At 41.7% G+C, this 25,359-nt stretch overlaps 1 protein-coding gene across 1 annotated transcript in view; it reads right to left on the minus strand.

Moving 5' to 3' along the window:
- The window catches only part of FAM83B (family with sequence similarity 83 member B), a 430,667-nt gene that overhangs the window by 375,322 nt on the left and 29,986 nt on the right, over window positions 1-25,359 (minus strand). The window contains exon 2 of the mRNA XM_069606140.1: window positions 12,298-12,801. Within this exon, the coding sequence (XP_069462241.1) occupies window positions 12,298-12,753 (456 nt within the window). The 5' untranslated portion in view covers window positions 12,754-12,801. The remainder of the gene's footprint in view (window positions 1-12,297; window positions 12,802-25,359) is intronic.

Consider the following 25,359-nt stretch of genomic DNA (forward strand, 5'->3'; position numbering starts at 1 on the left):
CTCACAGTCCCCGTGGTGTGGGGACCCAGCCCAGACCAAGACCTGGTGGAATGGGGGGGGGGCTCATGACATCAGCATCAAAAAGAAAATATTTTTTTCAGAAGCTGGAGTGCACCGTGCACTGTGTTGCTAAGGTCCCCGACCCTTCAGTGGTGGTCAGTGGGTTTATGGTTGCCACTGCCACAAGGAAGTTCCCCTCAGATGCCTCCTTCAGTGTTGCTAGGGTCCAAAACCCTTCTCAGGTGGTCAGTGGGTTTATGGCTGCCACTACAATGAGGAAGTTCACATCAGATGCATTCTTCACTGTCCTTAGGGTCCCCGACCCTTCTCTGGTTGTCAGTGAGCTTATTACTGCCAATGCGACACAGAAGTTCTCCTTGGATGCTTGGTTCCCTCTTCCAGTGTCCATTAGCCATTTCATTACTACTTGGGTGAGGGAGATCCTCCCTGATGCACTCTACACAGTGCTGTTCCCCAATAGCCATATAGCTTTCATTGGGGTGAGGAGCAGTATGTTGTGTCCCTCTCTCTGCCTTCCCCATATCCCCACTGGGTCTTCCATGCCTCCCTTTACCATCTCTTGGGATGTGGCATGTCACCAGTACTTTCTGCGATGGGGTTTCTTTTTGGTGGCTTCCGCTGCTCTTCCTGCCTGCTTCTGTCAGTTCCTGGTGCACCTTCGCAGTCCTCTGCTCCTTACAGTCTTGTCTCTGCTCTGGGACTCGACAGTCCATGTTGTTGCGATCATGACATTGCTTCCTCCCTTGGAACTCACAGTTGGGTCTGCCCGTCCCAGACCCACAATGGACTCTCACAGCCTGCCACCAGCGTTCCCTGCACATCCTTTCTTCCAACCCTCACTCGGAGTACAAAACTCCCGGACTCCAGCGGGCTCCTGGCTTTCCTGGTCATCTATAAATTATCTGTACATGTTTCACCATAAGGTTTCTTTAGGGCCCACTAGCCATGGCCTTCGACCATGATCAGTGGCCATGAGCGTACATGTTCCGTCTATAGGTTTCCTTAGGGCCCATTAGCTGTGGCCTTCGGACATGGCCATGCCCAATATAGGGCCAAAAGGACCAAAGCAGGCGGAGCCTGCTTCCCTTTCATTGCACCAAAACAATGGAATGCTCTCCCTATCACCCTCGGGAATGAGACCTCACACATGTCTTTCCGGAAAAGCCCTCAAAACCATGCTCTTTAACTAGCACTGCACTCGTTAGACTATTAAAGGTACCCAGACATCTGTTCTATTAGTTGTGAGTTCTAACAGCTGGTTCTCATGTAACCTATGAACCGGATAGTCCCCCATGCTACATGATACACAGCACGTTTTTGCAGTTACCTTTCTGGTATTTGGTTCACTGTATCCACGAACCACAGATAGTCTGTCCGATGTTTCTCCACTTGTTGCGTGTAACTAAGTAAGCCTTGCTTGTAACAGCGCCACGATACCCGAGGGCTGCCTTGTGAGCTTTATAAATGGCCGCTGCACATGTTGCACCAATAGGTTTCTTTGGGGTCCACTGGCAAGGGCCACTGGCAAAAAGACCCATTTCCCCCTGCCTCATAGATGTGATCACAACAGATGGCCCCCATTTATTTGCTCCCCTCCGATCCATTCCCCGATAATACCATGATATTTACTGCAGAAATCTTGCACCATTTACCGTGGTAATTTTTACCTCCCTAACGCCCTTCCATCACTCCATTTTTCCCTTTGCATTTTCATTTCCGAGCACGTCTTGTTATTACTGCAGTAAACTCGTGAGATTCTCCCAAAATCCCCCCAATTAGCCGAAAATGTCTGAACTGTAACTAGCTCCCTAGACCACCCCCAAATCTCCAACTTCAGATGATGTCTTCTTTCCCCTTACCTGTATCCTGATTCAATTTCATCCCTTTTCCTCCTCCAAATAGCTTTTTAAAAAAACTTTTTGTTTTCTCACTCTCCCGGTATTACTGCGGTAATCACTTGCATCGAGCAAAAAAAACAATGGCACGTTTTCATTTCTGAAACACCTCTCTGCTTGAATGCACCATAGGAGATATAGCTATATTTTTGAGAGAAGGGGGCACCCACTTCCCTGTCAAATAATGTACAAACTATTTTACAAATTACTGTACAGAATGACCCCAAACATGTCCCCAAAATTAAGTCAACACTTCATACCCAAGTTGTCTCCTCTTTTGTCCGATTCCCTCCAGCAGTTTTTGCGCTTTGGTTTGATAAAATGTTTACTTTTTCTGCATGGGAAAATGAATGGGAGTAGGCCAAAAACAGTGTTTTTTTTTTGCTTTCCCAATAACGTTTTCATTTTTGTAACAAATCTTTTCCATAATTGTCAGTCTGGGATGCCTGTGACAACTTTTTTATTTGGAAAATGTCACCCAAATCTGTCATGTATGTCAAAAGTCAGATTTCCTATGGCTCATGTTACAACACACCTTAACTATAGAGGGCAACTAAAATATAAATATATTTATTTATTTACTGTTGCCCTATAATGAAGTACATTCTATGGCTAATAACGTTTGAGCCATAGGACAGATCGTCAAGATATCTGGCCTGTCCCCCACACACTGGACAATTGCTTGCAAATCCGTCTTTTGGTTAAAAGATATAGGGCCTCATCTCGATTTGGGCGGTAGGCCTTCAATGCGGCAGTAACGCTATTACTGCCATATTTAAGGGTCCGCCCAAGCATGGGTCTCGCATGTTTACCCCCAGCTTAGAGCTGGGGGTAAACGCGTCAGAAGAATTCCCATTTTTCTGTTGCAATTAGCGCCGCGCTACTAGCGCGCGCTAATTGTGCCAAAAATTCCAGAGAATGGGGAATTACAGTTACCGCCCAACCCTTGATCCGGTGCTAATAGCGCCAGACTGGTTGGCAGTAACGCTATTAGCACGGGTGGTACTCTGGCAGTAATACCAGCAGGATACCACCCAACTCGTGATGAAGCCCATAATGTGTAAAAAAAAAGGGTAGGTTGTTCACATTTTGCATTGCTTTCCAATGTGTACAATGTCAAAGGTTTGCTCAGAAGCACAGCCCAATCTGCTGGATGGACTTTCGTTAAGTAAGACACCATTTGGGCACAAATCGCTCAAAGGAAATCTCGTATTGGTTTTGCATAAATCCGTTCAGGAGCTTTTCTTATTTTTTATTTGGTGGAAAGTGGGTAGCCCCTCTACATAAAATATAGGTATAGACAAGGCTTTGCATGTAGATCGAGACTGAGAACTACATATGTTTTATGAAAAGTGTGAGAACGGCAGTTTTGATCCTGGGGAGCATATAGGCAGGGTAGGAGAGGACGATTTGTGTAGGTTTGTGGCCTGGGGATAGCGTAGCTTTTTCTTTTTTCCAGGCATTTTGGGGAGCTCAAGATCTGAATCTAAGTTTGTTTCGAGTGGCAAAAGAAAAGAGTAAAATATTTTACAAATATAATATATTGAGATGTGCAAAAACAGTAATTGCTAGTTAGAGGCAAGAGGGGTAGTTTGAGTTAATTTAGGAAGGAAGAAATCCATGGTTTTATTATAAAAAAAAAAAAAAGGAATGTTTTCCTACATAAACCTAAAATGTGTGGGAGGGGTATTATCGGGCTATTATTTGTATGGGGTGTTGGGTATGCTTTAGAAGTGTTTATTTGGATTATTACATTTAAAAAAGTGTGAAACAGAAGATAGAGTGGTGCAGATATATATTTTCAATAGCTTTGGTTTAGACCGGACAAGCTTTTCACGTAACTTAACAGTGATGATTTTGATTTTCTCCTAATGTCAGCAGTACAGATCTCTCGATTAGCATACCTCCCTCTTCCTTGTCCCTGTACCCCAATAGTAATCAAGGTAATTACCCCACACCCTTCTTCCTCTTCCCAGTACCCCAAAAGTAATAGATGTCATTAACCCCACATCCCTCTTTCTTGTCCTATTACTAAATAGTAATCCATGACTTTACCGCCACATCTCTCTTCCTCAGCAAAGTGGCAAAAAGTAATCCATGTCCTTATTGCCACATCAGGGCTTCCAGATAAGAGTCATATCAGACCTTTTGATGCATTGAAATCTTGTAAGTACAACACTTTTCATCTTTCTTTGCATATACATTCCTATCAGTTGAGGGCACAGGGAAGTGCAATGGGCAGGTGATTGGACATTAAACTGAACCCATCTTTTGTTTCTTATCTGCATGGATGATATTGCAGGCAATGAAGGGATGGATAAGACATTTTTCTCTGAGCTGTGTGCAATGGGCTTTTCCCAGCATTTTAAGATGGTTGCAGTAATAAGATGGAAAACCTAGTTACAGTTGGGAAGTATCATTTGACTAACAAAAATGATCTTTTTTTCAATGAATGCTTGCATTGCACAAAAGTATTTTTCGGAGTTCCTACGTTGTGTGCCTTTATCATCAAGCATCATCTATGTGGCTTCTTCATACATGTTAATTTGCAGGAGAATGTTTCCACAAACGTAATAACTTGTTTGAAGCCAGACATCTTTCCTACACAATTGCTGTGGTTATGTGTTCAATTCATATTCAAGTTTAGTCATGTTTTGGTTCTGCTCACATACTTGTTACACTTTTGCTAAGCGATATCATTTGTAATCTTACCATTTAATTTACACTCCATAAGTATTAACACAATGTGAAAAATACACCAGCCTCAAAACCTTATCTGCTGTCCGAATGAGTAGGCAATGTCTAGATTAAACATTCATTAAACCTCAACTTCAAATCTAAACTTAAAACATTAAAAAGCGGAATCAACAACCAGTGCAAGCACTGTTACAAAACAACAATGAAATGGTTGCATTTTCAAATGAAATAGAAACCCAGCAAAACATGTCCCTGTTGTGGCAATCCAGATAAGCATTTACAGTTTGTATATAGTGCTTCAAGCAGGATTCCTCCAGCTTCTAAGCACTGCCATGATTATTAGCTCAGTATTTAGTATGTTTACTGACCTCTCAAGCATGTAAAGCTTGCTCTGACAAGCCAACATATGACCATCAGATTAGATATTGATTTTAGCATTGAGCACTTGCCTCAGTACTATCGTATCAGAACATTGACATACCAATAACTAGTACTAGTTCCAGTAAAGGAGGACTTTAATTAATCATCAACAGACATTTCTGCTATCAAACCTCAAAACACATAATACAAGTCATGTTTGATTTACTGACTAATTGGCCAGGTTGGTTTGTGTATTAAAAAACAAAATATATACAGACGAGTTCAACTGTGAAGACCTTTGTAGAAGGACACATGAAAAGTATATTCAGTGACTTATTATCCTGTAATATTAACATCCCCGTCTGCAACATGCTTTAGTAAATGAACATCCACTAGAGTGGCTGGAAAATGGTACACAAATCATTTGTTTTGCTATGGTTGAATTCGTTCTAATTACTGTTTAACAAATTCCTTATATGTGGAGCTTCTGTGGTTCTGGAAGCAGTGTTGGCCATCGTATTTGAAGTAGTCGCTATCCTGGCTATGTTTGATCTATCTGTGAGGAGCTTGCACCACAGAGCCAATTAACTGTTCATGTTCGATGTGGGTGGTGCTCCCACTGCTGTTATGCTATTCCTATATTATGTATGGGGGGGCTTGCATTGCTTTAGCCCCTGTTGAGCATGTTCTTTGTGATGGGAATTTGGACTTCTGGGGCCTTTGCAGCTCCCATTCTATGTAAGTGTAGTTTGCATTTCTGAGGCCCTTTGTTTACCTGTTGAGTGTGGGGTTTCTTGCACTACACTACACTATCCCATGACGTTCCTTATCTAGGCGAGTGGAACTTCTACTGCTATAACTGATGACTTATCTCTCGTAATCGTGTACTGTTGAGACCCACAACTTTCCTGTTCCATGTGAGGAAAGAATGATCCACTGTGATCCCGGACATATTTTATCCATATTATGAGGGGAGTGTGCATTCCTGAAACCTATTTTACACCAGATCTATGTGAGGGAATTGTTAAAAAAAGTGTATGCTGCTGTTGTACCATATCTTTGCATGCAGGGAAATTTCACACGGTAAATGATCATCGGTTCCATTTGTGAGAGGGTGTTTGTTGCTCTGTACACTGTGCTTTATCTGTTAATTGTGAGAGAACTCTGCTAATGATTCCCATACATTTTAATATTTTTGCATGCATCGGATGGATGTCACACAACATGCACTCTATTGAGAAGGGGGAAATTCATTTTTACTCTCCTGAAATTACATTTACTCTCAGAGTTTAGAAATAGAGAGTAAAATACTCCCACCTAAAAATCTTATCTCGAGCACTGGCTACATCACTTTTCCCCATCCCAGTACCCAATAGTAATCTAAGTCATTACCTCCACATCCCTCTTCCTTGTCCCTCTCTTCAGTTTTCTGCATTTATATGTGCATGCATATGTGAAGCCCTAAATCAAATTCTAAATGAATCTGAAACATATATCACTAATCATTATCAAAACCTGTCAGTTAAAGCAGGTGTGTTTGCTGTGATGTGGTGAATGAGGAAAACAAGAACTAGCTGAAATAATTTAATTCTCTCAGCTATCCTCATCCATTTCTAGATTCTGCACCACAAAGCGTAATTTCCCAAAATAGCTGATTTGCATAGGTTACAAGGTGTTGCGATAGGATATACAACATCACACTTTAGTATACTGCAATCAGACAGATGGAATACACACACACACAAACACCCATGGAAAGTGCTGTTGTTAAAAATGTTACTTTCCTTGTGCAAACAGACAAAGCATAGACTCTATCAGTAATCACTTGTGGCAAATAAGCAATCATTATTTGGGAATGTGAATGGGGGTTAAAACACTCAGAATGCTGAATCAAAGGTGATTTATTATAGGAGAACACTTTTTTCACTATGAAATAAATAACTCTGTCTGGGTTCCAGAAGACCATGATCGCAGAGGCAGTGTAAGAGGTACCACGGAGATTACAATAGGTAGCAGTTGATACCACTAGCTACTCCTAAATGAAATACATAGCGGTGGGGTTGTACTTTGGTAATCTATCAGAATTGTGACTAGTAACCTAATTCTGTTACAATAGATGGTAATCCCTGCCTCTGCCCAACAGAGCACTGGTCTTTGTCACAGGGGTTACAGGGGGCGGGAGTACTCCACAAGTTTGTGGAGACCTATTTATTTGTCCAACAGAGCACTGTTCTCATTTTTATCAGGAGGTCAACGGTTAAATATAGTTCTCACATAACTCCTTGAGGTTTGCTTGGCAATCCTGCACTCTCAAAATGTGTAATCATTTGTTTTGTTTTTGCCAGTTTTACATGTAGTCAAACACATATTAATTTACGGATGCAGCCATTGAAGTGCCTGGATGAAACATAGTTGTGGGAGTCACAGTTCTCTTTTTAACAATTCTATTGATTGGACCATGATAAAACATCAAGGGTGAAGTCATACAAGTTCATTTTTCTTTTTTTAAATAAGCCCAACTTCCTCTCTCATACAACAGAGTACTCCAAGAAAAATACAAGAATAGCATCCAACTGTCCTGTAAATGAACATGGCAGGAAGGGAAAGCATTATCTTCTGTTTCACCCCGTCTAACTTTTCTCTGTATGTTGTGTGAGTGTATGGACTATGTGTTTATGTTGTGTGCATATAACATATGAGTGTATGGTACATGAGTGTATGGCATATGAGTCCATGGTGTATAAGTAAAGCATCAGTGCTTGGAATGTGAGGGTCTGGCATATGAGTGTGTGACGTATACGTGTCAGGTTTATGGCAGATGGGCATGTGGCATATAGGTGTATGGTTTATGACTATGTGGCATGCACGTGTATGTCATGTGTATGGCTTATGAGTATATGTCATATGTATTAAGGCCATTTGAGTGAATGGCATAGGGGTGTATGGTGAATGGGTGTATGACATATAACTATGGTGCATAGTGTATGGCATATAGATTAATAGTGTACAGGTGGCATTAGAGTTTTTTGTATGTGAGCAGGTGTCATACGAGTGCCTGGAGTATGGCATATGTGTGTATGGTGTGTCAGTGTATGTCATGTCAATTTAGTTTATGCCAGTTTATGATATCCAAATGAATGTTGCTTGAGTGCATGGCAAAGCGTGTGTGGTGTAGGTGTGCAAGCATGTGGCATAAGAGCATGTGACATGGGAGCATCTGGTGTAAAAGCTTATGGTATAACAGTGTGGCAAAACTGTTTGGCATAACTGTGTGGCATAAAAAGCAGGGTCTAGAAATGTGTCACATAAGAGTGAGTGGAATACAAATGCATGGTGAGAGTGTGTGTGGTGTAAGAGCCAATGGGCCTCATCACGAGTTGGGCTGTAGTCCTTAAATGCGTGGTAACGGTTTTACCACCACATTTAAGGGATGACCCTATCGTGAGTTGGGCCCTAAATCGGCTGTTTTAGCTCCAGCTTTTTTCTGGAGGTGAAAATCCCTGTTTTCGGCTGTATTACAGCCGGCTGTATTAGCCCGTAGTATTAGCACCAAAAATTCCCCATTGGATTCAATGGACCCAATCAGGAATGGGGATTTACCGTTAAGGCCCAACCCGTGATCCGGTGGTAATACCACCGGACCGGTCGGTGCTAGGGCTATTACAGTCGGCGGTATTACAGCCGGGAATACAGCCCAAATCGTGATGAGCCAATGTCTTAAGAGCACATGCCATAAGCATGTGTGACATAAGAGTATGTTGCAAAAGAGTACATAGTATAAGAAAATGGCCCTCATTCTGAGGCTGGTGCAAAGGGATTACAGGCACCGGTAAGGACACCGGTGCCGGTAATCCCTTTGCGCCCTATTCCGAGGTCCCTTTGTGGGTCCCGCTAACGCTGCCTGGTTTTACCCGGTGACCTTAGCGGGAGCCACAAAGGGTCCACGGAGCAAATAACGGTACCACAAATTGCAGTATCGTTATTTGCACCTTCCCCATTCCCATTGAGCCCTATGGGGGCTCAAATGGGAATGGGGAATGGTATTTTCAATGGGGACTTACCAGACCCGCAAAGGTCCGACTAGACCGGTAAGTCCCCATTGAATGAGGGCAGACTCGGTACCGTTATTGGAGGCAGCCATGTGCTATTAGCACCATGGCTACCTCCAATCTCGGAATGAGGCCCAATGTGTCCGAAGTGCATGTGTGATGAGTGTGGGACATTAGAGTTTGTGTTGTATGACTATGTTCTGTAGGCATCTTTAGTGTTAGAGAATGTGGCATACGAGTATGTGGTATGAGAGCATGTAGCGCAAATGCATGTGGCAGCAGGGAATTTGTCATATTAGTGTGTGTTGTAAGAGTTTGTGCCATAAGCGTGTGTGTTGAAAGTGTGTGCGGTGTAGGGCATAAGAGAGTTTGGTGTGTAAGGGTCTGGCACGTTAGTGAAGGGCGTATAAGTAGTGCATGATTGTTTGGTGTAAAGTAATATGAAATGCACATGTCCTTTAGGTCTCCTATATGTATGTAAATTCACATTAAACTAAGGTTCGACTTTGATGTGAGCTTTCATAATGTAATAGGTTTTGTAACGTGTACTTCATTTACATCTCCGTTGCCTCATACATATATGAAAGCTCACATCAAATACATCTCTGACTTTGTTGTGAGTATTTATACATATAGGGACTCATTACGGGTTTGGCGGTAGCCATGGCGCTATTGGCGGCATGGCTGCCTCCAAAACCGGGTCCGGGTTCCCTGAATGGGGAATTACCGGGCCATTCCGAGTTTGGAGGGCCCGGTAATTCCTCCCTATGGGAACCCGGGCCCAGACTTTCCCCATTCCCGCTTAGGGCTCAATGGGAATGGGTGCAGGGAGCTAACAACAGGCTGATTACGACCAGCCCGTTGTTAGCTCGCTGGTCCCCTCGCGTGATCCGGTAAGGACACCTGGTTTTACCAGGCGTCCTTACCGGGTCCCGCGAGGGGACCTTGTAATCAGGCGGAATGGGAATAAGGGGTCCGCACTCATTAGCGGACCCCGTTAACCCATTCCGCCTGACTCGTAATGATGCCCATAGTGTTGTTCATTTTTCAAGGGGTGCAATCAGCAACATTTTTAGTCACAAAGACATAATACACAGCATTGTATTACTAGGAGTGTCAGCCTCTGATTGAAGATACATTACTCTTGCATTAGGACTATACTAAAAATCTCAGATTAACTGGCAATGTGATATATTTGATCCCGGTTTTAGCATACAGTGCTTGAGACCAGAATCCTGTTATCTGTTTCCCCTGCAAGAGGTAAAAGAAGAGTTTCATAAATGTGTGTTGCTTTATAGGACATGGAGCACACCTAGGAATGGAAACAATGTTCTAACAATCTTATCATAGGCTTGTGAAGCGTTTTTCCCTAGCAACCTTGTGAAGCCAAAGAAAGTGTCAATTAATTTGAAACCTCTGCTAATTATCATAGTCCACCATATCCAGGGTTGCTATTGATAGGAATGAGTTACTACATCAATGGATATTTACCTTTATCAGACGAAATAAAGCGGAGTGCAGTGTCCCCAACAGTTTAAAGTTATCTGGCAAACAGATTTTGACACAGGGAAACTTCTAATCTGGTTAATCCCAGCAATTAATTGGGAGACCCACTTTAAGCATGAAATCAAATCTCTGGCTCTAGCCCTTGACTAACATGTAGGGATAATTGAACCCATTTGTGATCAAAACACACTGTAGCAAAACATCGTTTAGACTTGGATTGATCAGAGCCTGTTTGTGAGTAAACCCTACTCATCTCCCTTGAGAATGTATTTGGACCACGAATGTTGATCGAAGGCATGATTCTTAGCGCTTAGAAAATTTGAATTAAAAAGAAAATGTTGAGTCAATGAAAAGACACACCATGAATGAATTACTAAAACGAGTTACTTCAATGATGAAGATGAAAAAGCATTTTATAAATGAAAATTTGTGACTAAAATTGATAAATAGTTATGCATTATTATTTAATAATTATCAACAAAATGCATGTTCATGCTGGCACCGTGCTTCAGGCCACAGTGATTAACTTGCAAAAAGAGCTGAAAATACATAAAAACTTCCAACAGTTATTAAAAAATATAACATTATTTAGGTAATGTTTTTGTTTTTACAAGTAGTGAGTCAGATTGCCTTCAAATTAAACCTGGCTGTACTGTTATCGGCAAATGCCTAAATGATGGTTTCTCTGGACAATGGGCCTCATTCCGACCCAGGCGGTAAGTTACCGCCTGGGTCGTACCTTTACCACCATGGTGTAAACTGCGTTTACGCCATGGTGGTTGGCGGATTTACCGCCCCATTCCGAGGTTGGCGGGGTGGTAAGTCCCCAATCCCCATTTACCCTTCCCCATTCCCATTTTTGCCCCATAGGGCATAATGGGAGTGGGGAAGGCGTTAATTACGCCACCGTAAATTACGGTGGCGTAATTAACAACAAGGTCCCTTAGCGCCATGGATTTTAACACCTGCTAAAAGCAGGTGTTAAATCCTCCATGGCGCTAAGGGACCTCGGAATCAGGCGGTAAGGGTCGGCGCTGTTTACGCCGCCGTAAACCCCTTACCGCCTGGGTCCTAATGAGGCCCAATGTGTTCTGTGCATCTGGAAAGGAAAGAGGCAAAGAGGCAGACTAGAAAAGAGGTAATTGACATTCCAAGGGAAGAAAGGGGATGAGAAACATGAGATGGTTGGGAAAATATAAAGGTAGGAGATGGTGTATGCAAATGGGTAAAAAAGGTTAGGAATAGAGGAAGAATATTTGGGTAAGAAAGAAAGTACATGTTACTTGCCTGAAACACTATGCTAATGGGGCAGGGGACAGGAAGATGTGTTGATTAGAGACATTGAAAGTAGGACAATGAAAGGTAAGAAGAAATAAGTGTTTGCTGGGAGCTCTCCCCATACAATGATGAGCGAAACGAAGCAGGGGTTGCAGGGAAGAAAGGAATTGGCTTGGAAAGTTGTATTGGTTTTGCAGAAGGATGAGAGTGCGCACGAAAATGGCCTGTAGATATTAGGATGATATTTAATATAGTTGTGAATAATGGCAACAAAGTAGATGGTGTATGATACATTACAGACAGCTTCATTACAGAATAAGGACCAACCAATCTGCAGAAACTACATACTAACAACTTGGAAGTGGAAGTGCTTTGTGTGTTGTACCTACAACCTATCAGACTAAGGAAGATTTGGACAATGCTGACCTAACATCACAATTGCCTTGCTCTTATATCATAACACACACGTTTATAGAAAGTCAATGAATTACCTGCTTTGCATCCTTCATCATCTTTCTGACAGTTTCCTTAATTGTCAGTGGGTGTGCACGTGGAGGATGGAAAAGCAAGTCGGTCTTTGTAGCTCCGGAAAGTCCAGGTATTAAGTTTGGCCAACCCAGGTCGAGGTTTGGAGCCTCCACATCAGATTCAAGAGGCCAATATGTCCCAGAAGAGGAGGCATCATCTGCACTATCATCCGTACCATATGCCACATTTTCTGGCAGTTTCTTAACATTGCTTAGAATATAATTAAGTTCTTCTTCGGCAAGAAATTCTGTGACCCGCTCTTTGATGATGAAATCTTGGTAAGCATCAAGACCTCTTTCTATCAACGCTTCAATAGCCACACGGTACCATTCTTTATAGTGAGGTTCAATGTAGTTTTCTGACTTGCTTTCCTCATGCAAAGAGGAAAGTGCAGATAATGAATCCATTAGGGAAGGCATCTACAGCAGAGCACTTCACACACCCATGCATGTACTTCTGAGTTGGACCTGAAAAAATGAAAAGGAAACTGCTTGATCATTTATGAATTATCAAAGAGCATATTCTGGCAGTAGTGTAATCTGCCTGGTCCATCCACTCTGTATTCTTGTTACACTGAAACGTTGCAGTCTACACCAAGTTTGTCCAACCCCAGTTCTCAAGTGCCGGAAACATTTTGGATTTTCAGGATACCTGCCATTAATATTCACGAGATAAATTTGCATACAGTGATTCTAAATGTATGTAACTGTTTCCCAGGATTCTGGCCCTCGAGGCCTGGAAGCGGGCAATCCTGGTCTTAATGTTTATACTTGCTGAGTCAGTTCATTGTTTCATGTCGTATTCCTCATTAATTCTTAGCTCATGCATTGCTTTATCTGCACTGCTTTCAATAACTGTTCAGCAAAACATCATTATTTCATCAGGCTTTTTAGCCTCCCGTTGACCTAACCAATCTCCAATTGTGAAACATAATTCATTATGTCCTCTTCCTACGAAATGAATTTTTGTCATGCTATAAATTGCATTTTGACGTTGAACAACTTGTTATGTCTCAAATGTCTTTCTGTTCCGAAAGTGCAAGAAGGCTCACATTGTAAGACATCTCATCATAGATTTGGTGATCAATATTGTACACTCTTGAGCCCGAATTAGGAGATTTGAAATTACTCCAGATTGGAGTTTGCTAGTGTTCCATATCTTTCTATCACAATGGGCCTCTTTACAAGTCAGCTGGTCCGGAAAGACCGGTGGTGGTAAATCCGCCACCACCGTTCTTTCCGGACCGGCTGATCTTGAGTTCTGCAGGCAGGAGGTGTCACTCCCGCCAGGTCTGAGCTAGCGGGTTTAACACCACCTGCCTACAGGCAGACATGGCAACACCGGCACCATTACAACATGGTGCCTGTGTTTCCACTTCTCCTATGGGACTCCATGGGAATGGGGATTTACAGAATTCCGCCTCCGGAATTCCCGGGTCACCAGGGTTGTATTGCCCCGGTAATTCAGGGAATCACAGTGGCGGAATGGTAATACGAGTCTGGCGGTAACCTGCTGGTCTTTCCGGCTTGGTTACCGCCGGACTCATAATGAGGCCCAATGTCTCTTATGTGTGTGATTATACCTATGTCAGTGAATCCAGATATCACTCTTACTGTCCACACACCTCTTGCACTTATTTCTGGAGGCCTCTAAAATGTCACCTTCCATGTTCTACAAATCCAAAGAATTCCCATGCCAATTACATTACTTAGTATATGGTTGCAGATAACATAAATCAACAACTTACAGACCATTCATAATGCTTTCCCAAATCACAGTTTTGACTCCTCAATTCAATAAGTAGAGCACACCCATGGATATTATTTGTATCATAATTTGTATATGAGACATATATTAGCTAAAAGCTCTTCGCCGTTGTCCCCAAAAGAGGAATAGAAAAACATTAAACCAAAATGCAATGGCTGTGCCACACAATTTGTAACCGCATTTACCCTAGAAATGTCGCAACCTACTATGATGAGCCCAACTAATGCAGCATGATTGAAGCAGGCTGTGGCAAGAAAAGTGCTCGTCGCACCCTGTTTGCTTGGTTTTCTGTAGTAAACAGGTCTCCAAGGTTCATGCGGGGAACTGTGCATAAAATAAGAAAGTAGCTGGAAGTGCAAGCATTTCACAGCCCACCTTTTCATGCGTTAAAAAAAAAACAGTGATTCCAAGTTAATGCTGGGCCATAAATCCACATAACATACTCCTGGTGGCTGATCAGAATGGAGTGATAGATGGTGACAAAGGCAGCTGATCGCTCTCTGTCCAGCAGGTCATGCATGATTTATGCTTACATCAGCAAGTTTATTTTAGATATAGAGCATTTGGTAGATCTAGTGCAGTGTTGACAGCTCAATTAGGGAATTGTCTCCCACCTGATCTTCGTAAAATAGACAGTCTTAAGATATTCTGCAAAAATCAGAAAGCTTTTCTGTTATAAACGGAGAACCATGTTGGCTATAAGATTGCTGACTGCTGTTTGACTGTCTGGTAGTAGTGCCTCTTGCTGCATAAACAGATATAGAAATAGAAATAAGTTGTTGATATTTTATTTGTATCACGCTTGTACACATGTGTGTCTAGAAAGGCAGAATCCCAACTGGATATCAGCCAAAGTACCCTCTTTCTTTAAATCCTGGGATACTCGCTATACTACTTCCCCTTAAAGATATTTTACAAGTGAAAGGGAGATTCAATATGGCTCTATAGGTTGCTGGGCTAAAATGATCCTGATTTATTGTAGCAATAATGAGAACTTAGACTCGTTTGAGACAAGATGTAACTGTACTTCACTGAAAACTCTGCATACAGTTACTATTTTCAACAATGTGGTTCATACGTATCTATAAAGGACTAGAAGGATTTTAGGCTTTGTACCTTGGCAATCATATCCTCTCGAGGCAATAACTCAAATGCGGTCAACACTCTTGTTTTGGCCACTGACTTAAAAAGTGGTAAGTCATTGGACCTGATTTACAGAGTGGTTTTCAATGGGACTGTAACATTCCAAAAGGCTTGTGTAAATCAAGTCCACTGCCTTTCATCTCTGTCACAATAGCCACATTAATGTGGCCAATAAGGACCCTTAAAATAGCCCAAACGTTACACGTAGATTGAGTGGGAATGGTATTAGTGGACTCTTACTGATGTATCCTGAGTTCATGGTCAATTCTGGGAGCTAAATAAGCTTTTTTTTTTTCAAACAAAATGTTTAGCTACCCAGAAACGTACGTTTTAAATGTACCCCCAATGAGGGGCGGTCGTCACAAGCATTTAAAATGCCTGCATTCTAAATGCAGGTGAGTCTGGCATACATCATAGGGTCTTGCTTTCGCTTTCAATGTGAGAGAGGCAGGTGCTAGGAAACTGAAATGATTACAACTTTGCCATTAAAACTAATGTCGAGAGCCAATTGAAATAGTGGAAGCAGCTCTAGAAAAGACCGAGCAACATGGAACAAGATTACAGTGCATTGCCTCTGTAATGTTGACGATGGGCAAGAAATGTCCCTGGCTTGTGATAATCAATGACAGTACCAAACCAAACGATCAGGTGTCATGTCTTTCAGCTTTCGAATTTTGTGAACGCTTTTGGCAGTGAGTAATGTGTTCTTATTTAATGGCCATTTTCAAATGAAACGATGCAGGGATCATGTAGGTTCATGTTAAAATCAGAAACTGAAGCTAGCAAATGGGCTAACACAGATGCTATACTAACAGAGATAATAAATGAAAGAACTAATGAAGACTCGCCATAGCCAACGTGATTGTTAAAGTCTCCAAAAATAACAATATTTATCCCGTGTATTAACAATTCTTCGCAGAACATTTGAAACTGGGTAAGAAAAGGGCATGCAATTGCGATGGGTGAAAAACGACAGCAGCGGATAATGAGATGGCAATACCTCAGTACTTTCATAGAAAGGCACACAAAGCAAGAGACATTATTAGCTGAACCCTCTGACCAAGCAAAAAGATCTCATAAATGGAAGGCAATCCCTCATTAAACTCCATGGCATCTGAAACGCAAGGAATTATAACAGAGCGCTAGTCCAATGAAGCATGCATAGAGGAAAAGTAGATTTCCCTTAATATTAGACTACAGGAATGGGTAGATGCATAGTCAAGGTGAAGTGCATAATGGAAAGAACAATATGGGAGATTAGAAACTTATTAGGAAACAAACACATCGTGCACAAATGCTTTATCTAATTATTTTGAGGTGATTCATGATTTGATAAAGATGGCAGTGGGAGAAGTAAATAAATTATAGTTGAGAATCAAGTTCCATAGGAAACCCGAAAATTGAATTGCTAACAACTTTTGACTCGCATGATGAATTTGTCTGATATTTTGTCACAGGCCCCCTGATAATACCACCCCAAGTAATGCCCCCGGGGCCCCTAGTTACAGGCCCGAGCGTAGAATACATTTGGTGAGGCATGGCGTGGTATAGCACGGGGTACTGCTGGGGTAACCGGCAAGTGTAGTACATAGCCCTGCAGTCGGCCAATACTTTTGGTATAGAGCCATCTTTTCACCAGTCCATTAGCATTGGCATGCATTAAACACATCAGTGGCCCAACATACAATGTTGGTGACAAGCTTTGAATACCTGTTAATGTATTTCTGCACCCGATGTGTCCATATTAGATATTCTTTTTGGCATTTTTGACAGGAGTTTGGATTTGTGGCTCTGCACATGTCAAACGAGGTTCATGCATTCTGCGTTTACGCATATGGTAGCCCTTCATTTCTGAGATTTTGTGTTATTCTGAGACTTCCATAATGCCCACTACTAGAACCTATGTTTCTTAAAAAAGGCCTGATCTATTCATTGAGTCCCCTCCTCAGACCAGGATTGCTGAGTCTAATATTTCTCCTATACATACAGCTGTAAGCAGTAATCGTGAGTTGGAGGCTAGAGGCGAGGTCTGCCAGTCGAAGACAGCGTCTGCGAAAAGAGAGTTCGGACTCAACAGGTGTGGATAATGGGGACATTATGAATATCCCAATTAAAATGTAGCGTTGGAAGAGGAAGAAGTTGTTGTCCAGAGAAACTTTGCAGATCTGTTAGAGAAAGCACCTGTTATTGATCAATCTGAAAAATCTTCCCTAATAGCCTCAGCCGTGAGTGAGGCACTAGAGTCACCATTGAAAACTATGGACAATGGCATTGCTGAAGCCATTGCACAGTCCTGTTTTTTTAATAAGGAGTTGAATGAAGGCTCTAGAGGGTCTGTGAACACGAATGTATCAAAAATAATATTATTCAGGACTTAAATAAGTTTAAAAACAGCTCAGAGTTTTGTGCATGGGTGGAATATTTTGATGAGATTATATTACAATAATGACAAGGTTGACAAAGCGTATCAATCTGATGTGAATAAATCTAATAAAACCTGTCAATCTGACATGAATAGATCACACTTGTACTTGATTGATACAACCTGTGAAACCCAAACAACTGTAAATACCAGTGTGTAAGTTGCTGAAAATGGAACCAGTGTATTTCAGCCTGATTTCATCTGTCCTGACGGTGGCACTGTCGTTGTGTTGGCATCTATAATTCCAAGTGGAGGAGTTTTATTATCTTCTCAAAATACTATGAACCTGGCAAATCATGCACATACACTGGTCACTTCCCCTTATGGAAGGAATATTCGAATCAACAAGTCCAACTGATGTTACCCAAAGAGAGCTTATCATGATCGTAGCAATTTTGTGCTGATGATAAGCCAGCGCCGGATAAAACCAGAAACGTACTTAGAAAAAAGGTCCTGTCCTTGTTACACTGCAAAGTTGTTGAAGGCTGTTTTAGAGTACAGGACTTTAGACTTCTTCGAAGGATTTATATTAAGGACTGGTGTACTGGGAAGAACACAGACTACATTATCATAGGTAGTGGCCAGAGCAATCTTCCCTTATTCTTGGGTCAGTGTAAGAAATTCAGCAACATGTCATCGGCCTCCAATGTAAGGATTGTGCTTAATTAATTTGCACTATACTCTTTTTTGTCATTCTTTTAGACTTACTTTTTATAGTTTTGTTTAATGTTGTTTGTATTTTTTGTTTTGCGCCGTGATGACTATGAGCCAACTTTGGTGCTATATAAATAGTAAAACTAAACTAAACTAAACTAAACCATGGTATAACAAAACCCTTGAAATTCACTGGAAGAAAACAGCTTAACTAGGTGCATTCCCGTTGCAAAGCCCATGCAAACACACAGATTAGAAAGAGAAGGGATTCACAATGACATACAAAATGGCATTATGGAGGACATGGCATTATGGTGGACATCACCGGGAGCCCTCAGAGTTAAGCTGGTCATAACTTCCCACATCCGCTGAATTTAAAGGGCTTTATTGCATTTTATCTGCACAACTTAACTGCACCTTAACTAAGGTTTTTTCAGTGCATATATATATATATATATATATATATATATATATATATATATATATATATATATATATATATATATATATATGTGTTTGACGATCGCTGCACTATTGCACTATAGTTAGGGTGAGAGTTAAATTTCATAGGATCATAGGAAACCCAAAAATAGAATTGTTAATAACTTTGACAGATTTGGCTGATGTTTTGCAAGCAGTTTGTCATGCAATTTAACAGCCGCCACACCGCATGGACTGGACACTTTGAGAAAGATTGGTGAAAAAACGAAAAGGTTATTAAGAAAACATAAAAGCGCTGTTTTCAGCCTACTTTCATTAGTTGTCCCATGGAGAAAAAGAGCAGTTTTTGAACAGCCTTAGCGTGATAAAAGATCGGCAGATTTGGACCAAATAATAAACAATTTTGGCACAAAGCATTGACTTAATTTCTTTGGCTGGTTTGGATAAATCAATTCAGTAGTTCTTTAAGAAAATGGGGTGCACCCATGCCTTAAAACCTTTACATCTGTCTTGGTGCTTTGAAGCAGAATGGGTGAGAGAGGCTAATAATGTTTGATTTGCTGTATGGATTTGGATGAACATTTCTAAACCAAAGTTTTGTCAAGCCCCTCCCTCCCCCCAAGCTGGAAATTGTGGGAACAATTCATGAAAAAATGAAAAAGTTATTAAGAAATGATAAACACACAATTTTCAGCCTACTCCCATTTGTTTCCCCTTAGAGAAAACGTGCTGTTTTTTAACAGCTGTAGCGTGAAAACTGATAGGAAGATTTGGACCAAATGAGAAAAAATATGTGCACAAAGTGTTGACTTAATTTCCTTGACTAGTTTGGGGTACATCCATACAGTAGTTTTTCTGCCCCCTGCTCTTTAACACCTTTATATCTGTCTTGTTGCTTTACAGCATAGAGGTCGATGTAGGCTAATAAAGGTTGACTTTCTGGTTGGATTTAGATGACATTTTTTAAACAGAAAGTTTGTCAAGGGACCCTCACATTGGATTTTTTAGGAACAAATCATCAAACAAATGAAAATGTTGTTAAGAAAAGATTGGAACAAAGTTGTCAGACTACACTCGTTACGCCCATAGAAAAAAAGTGCAGTTTTTGAACAGCTGTAGTTTGAAGACCGCTAGGTAGATTTGGACCAAATCAGAAACAATTTGTGCACACAGTGTTGACTTAATTTCCTTTACTGTTTGGGGGTAAATCCAGGCAGTATTTTTTAAAGATACACTATTGGTTTAACATGTACAGTGTCCATGGCCACAGGCCATGACTAATGGGCCCCGAAGAAACCTATTGGTGCAAAATATACCGTGGCCACAGCTGATAGCTGAGTGGGCCCCAAAGAACCCTATCAGCTCAGCATGTACAATTTGCACGGCTGAAGTCGTGGTCATTGCCCATGGATAAAGGCCATTGCCAGGGGGCCACAAAGAAACCAATTGGTGCAACATGTACAGTGGCCAAGGTCAAACGCCCTGAACAATGACCATGTCGAAGGCCATGGCTAGTGGCCCCCAAAGAAACCTATGGGTGCAACATGAACAGTGGCCTTGGCTGAACGCCTGGGAACAATGGACATGGTTGTAAGACTATGGTTAGTGGGCCCAAAGAAACCTATGGGTGCAACATGTACAGTGACCATGGTCAAAAACCATGGCTAGTGCCCCCCAAAGAAATTGCAGTATACCAAAACCATTGAAATTCAGTGAAAACCTTAAGTTAGGAGGGGTTAAGGTGATTAGATTTAATGTGAAAAATACAGAGCAACAAAACCTTTAAAATTCTGTGAAAAAACCTTGGTTAAGAAGGAGTTATGGTTATCAGATTTAACGTGACAAAACCCTTGTAATTCAGCATTCATTCAAACTATGCACCCCCTGTTACACAGTGTATGACCACAATGATGACATCACCGATGATATCACAGATGACATCATTGATGACATGAGTGGTGGCATCACTAATTACATTGTCAGCTCTTTATATTATTTTTCTCTTTTCAAATGCCGTGCTCACAATTCCATGGCACTCTACTTAACGAAGGCTGTTATTCAGCTTCAAGATCCCAACTGCTATGAGATTGTTCAAGAGGATATTCTGTTGGAACCTAAATTGGCTTATGATTTGCTATTGAAAGATTTGTCAGACAAATATAAAAGCCAAGATGAATATTTCTTTTTGAAGTAAGATGTTCCTGCTACGGTGTGCGAGCAGTGTGTCTGGCCATGTCGGCAGTGATCTGTGAAGCACTTTCTAACTAGAATTGGAAATATCGCAGAAAGCGCAGAACAAGGAGTATGTTCTTCCACCTTTTACTACAGCTTGCCTGAAGAGTCTGTTTTCACTACCTGCTGCAGTGTAGAGGCATACACTGTTAAAACCACTGAAACGGAGCAGATCGTGCACAGTGTTTGGGCAGTGTGTTTGGTGTACGACATACTGGCAGATGGCTCCGTGTTTAGGGGAAACCCTAGAAGTTGATAATGACCTTGGGTGAGTAATAACACTTACAGTCACAAAAGTGTGACTAGCTGAGACTTTCTCTTTTCTCCTCTGGTACGTAAATCTCAAGAACGTTCATTTATAAGTTGACTCTGCCTAATACATGGCTCACATTCTCTGTACTAATATGTCAAAATGTAGAATATTAGCTCTGGAAAAAGAACTGCCTGCTAACACAAATAAAGATTCCCTACCACGCTCATTAGGAGATAGGGTGGAACAACATAAAGAAAATAATAATATCATTAATCTGGACGAAACATTATTGATGGTGAATATGTGGCATAAACAAATTCCATCATGCTCCTTTGCCCACCTAGTAGCAGGAGGGAAGCAGCCAGTGATTGATGGTCAGCAGTTAAATATCCCGGACAAAGACCTAGGTATGAATTCATTGGCTATAAAGGGCATGAATCAAGTGATAGTTTAGACAGTAAAAATAGTTTCTAATGTTGTCCAACAAACACTGATCCAAGATAAAGCCCTACTACTCAAGACCCTATAACCCTGTGGCAAATGTAATTCAAAAGCCCAGCGACTCAGAGGTCTCTTGTTCCTTGGACCATTTGGATGCAGAAGTCTTGGAGAAATGCCCACATAAAGATTTTAGATCGGATGTGTCCATACTATTGCCAACGCTATCCCTAGAATTAGCAAAGCAAGTGTGCCTCTCATTAGAACCTGAGATGGCCCACTCATACAACTGGGATGGAAGAGAAATGTTATGTTTGCATCGGACCCCAACAATCTGTATTTATTTATTTATTTATTTATTTATTTATTTATTTATTTGATGTATTTATTTTGACATTTGTACAGTGCACCTAACCCGGATTGTAATTGGACGCTAGATTACATAAGAATGATCTACCCTGTAGTTACATATTGCAGGGGTTACAGGCTGTGCACTTGTGGCAATATTTATGCTGTAAAAACATTGCATGCATGGTATGCTATATACAGTTGCTAACAGATAAAAAATACCGGTAGATTGCTATTATATAGTAGAGACGAGAGCTATAAGGTTGCCGTTCCTCTAGGTATCTTGTAAAAAGGGCCGGGTTTTAAGACTTTGCGGATGGACCAAAGGGAGGGGTCTGATCTAAGCACTAAGGGCAGGGAATCTTTGTGCTTTAGAGATTTGTCTGGCTAGATAGATAGAGGCAGTGTTTGATAGGCATTTGTGGGTCAGAGAAAAGGTTTTGAATGTGATGCATTCCTGGACCGGAGGCCAGTGGATATTGTGTCTAGTTGATGAGATGTGGTCTACATTAGGGATGTTGAGTGCCACTCTAGCAGCATTGTTCTGGATGGTTTACAGTATGTGGATGTTGCGTGGGTTAGATCCTGCAAAGAGGGAGTTACAGTAGTCAATCCCAGACAGTGTAAGGGTTCTGGCAAGAGTGATGAAGTTGTCAGAACTCAGGAATGGTCTACTGGCATTGATCAGTTTGACAGTTTAAACTGTGGCCGAGGCGATAGCGTTTACCTCTCTTGTTAGGGAGAGCGAGGAGTCTAGATATGCTCCTAGGGTTTTCACCTCTTTTGATACAGGGATGATGGTAAAAGATTTACAGGAGTCAGAGAGGTTATTTAGTCAAGATTGAGTGCCAATGAGGAGTAGTTCTGTTTTCTCGTCATTTAGGCAAAGTTGGTGTTATGTTACATTATGTTATGTGAATTTCTAAATCGTGCGGTCACCCTAAGGTATCATGGCTTGGATGGTTACGTATATTCTGTTCAGTATGTATGAGTCGGTTTCATAATTACTGATGATGGGTAGTAGTATTTGGGTGTCATCTGCGTAGTTAGTATATGTGACACACAGTTGTCTAAGAGGTCAAAGAGTGGTTTGGTGAAAATGTTGTAAAGTGTTGACAAGACACAATAGCCTTGTGGTACTCCACAGATGTCTGCGGCTGGGGGTCTGCCACAGTGGATGAGAACACTCTCATTAAGCGGTTGGACAAGAAGGATTCAATCTATTTTATGGCTTTGGTTGAGAAGTGGGCAGCTAGGGCGAGGTGCTGGCAAAGTATATTGTGATTACCCAAATCAAACGTGGCTGAGATGTCGAGTAGGAGGAGGATGATTAGGTTATCCTTGTCTTTGTTCTCATCCATTTGTATTTTGAGGTCTAAAAGGGTGGTTTTGGTCCTGTGACCAGGACAGAAGCTAGACTGGCACAGGCAAAGGAGGTTGTGCGTTTCCAGGTATTTTTGAATTTGCAGGCAGGCCACTCTATCAAGTATTTTCAAGAGGAAAGGCACCATTGTGATAGGGCAGTCGTTTGTGGGGAAATTGGGGTCCAGTGTTGGGTTCTTCTAGAAGTGGGAGTAAGCAGGCTTCTTTAAGATTATGTGGAACATTGCTAGAGGAGAAGGAGTTGTTAACCAAGGCTGTGATGAAGGGGCAAGCTGGTCGGCACAGTCTTTTATGAGGGAGGCTGGACAAATGTCTCCTTGACATCTGGACGGTTTCAGGCCTTTGATGATTTTGGTGGTTTCAGTAGTAGTTATAGGGGTGAATTTGTATCTGGGCAAGGGGCTAGAAGGTATGGGTCACTGGTCATCAGTCTTGTCTGCTGGGGCAAGTTTAGTTGCCTTTGCTAAGATTTTTTTTTGGAGTAGAGCGATTTTGCCATGCAGGGTGTTTTGGATGTTTTAGCACCAGGGTAGGTCTTTAATGCAGTGGACTGGTGGAAGGACTGGTGTTTCGAGTTTGCTTAGAATGATGAAGAGTTCTCTCATGCCTGAATTAGCTTTTGCGATTCTTTCATTGTAAGAGTTGTCTTTGGATTGGAATATGGCTAGTTTATATGCTTTGGCCAGGACATTGAAGTGTGTTTTGTTCTCTGGAGAGGGTGTTTTCTTCCATGAAGATTTTGCGATTCATTTTGAATAGCGTAGGGCTTTGAGACTTCGGGTGAACCAAGAGTTTGGGTTGGCTGTTGGTTTGGGTTTATGGTTGCTCAACGGAGCAACTTTGTAGATTGCTTCTTGGAGCATTTGATTGTAAAGCGAGTGGGGTCGGAGTGGTCTTTATGAATAGTGTAAGTGGTTGAAGCAGCAGGAATATGTTGTCTGGCATGATTTTTCACCAGTTTCAGCTATTTTTTTTAGCTATATCCTTGATAGAGAATATGATATTGTGGTCTGACCAAGGGCATGGGTTGTTAGCTAGTATATTGTTGTAGCAGTTGTGGTCTGCTAGCCAGTCTAGTGTGCAGCTTTTATCGTGTGTAGGGTTGGATATTTGGTGAGTGAAGTCTTGAGCTTCAATGGCGTTAGCAAGGGCAAGTGCCTTGGATTCTGAAGGGTTATTAAACCTAGGTTTAAGTCTCTCCAAATGATAATTTTGGATTAGTGCTTGGTATTGTTAATAGGAGTTGTGCAATGTCATTCTCGAAGGAGCAGGGGGGCAGGATGTCTGTAGATTAGGTGAATTGTGAAGGTAGTTGTGGCAAATACAGAGATTTTGAATGAGCTCAATTATCCAGATGGGATTAACTGGTTAGGAATTTCTCTGATGCTGAAGCCATTTTTGGTGATGACGGCAACCATGCCTCCTTTGGATATCAGTCTGTCTTTCCTGATGATTGCATATTCCTCTGGGATAGCTAAAGAGAGGATAGGCAAAAAGCAAGGGGGGTCCTGGGAGTCTCTCTGCCAGACATTAGGCCTGGTTGTGAGAGCCTTACCCAGATTCATGAGCTCAGTATCTTTCACAGAGTAGAAATATCCCAATCATATCAGTCTTTGTCCTGACCAGGGGAAGCCCAGCACAGAAATGCTAGGCAATTCTCATCTGAACTAGAGTACCAACAGCAACCCCAGACACGTGTTTCAGTCTGGTTGGACCTCATCAGTAGGGTGGAGCTGCGCCTCTCTAAGAATAGTGAGCAAGGGGTCCACATTCTTTAGCTCACTATCTTTCAGGGAGGAGAAACATCCCAATCATATCAGTATTTGTCCTGCCCATTGGCAGTCCAGCACTCCTCTGACCAAGAGTACCAACAGCAAACCCAGCCGTGGCTGGGTGCAGCCATGTTTCTGAGATAGCTATGAAGTCAAGGTTGTTGGTGGTGAT

This window comes from Ambystoma mexicanum, chromosome 4p (assembly GCF_040938575.1).
Source record: "Ambystoma mexicanum isolate Mex_15411 chromosome 4p, UKY_AmexF1_1, whole genome shotgun sequence".
Lineage (NCBI taxonomy): Eukaryota > Metazoa > Chordata > Amphibia > Caudata > Ambystomatidae > Ambystoma > Ambystoma mexicanum.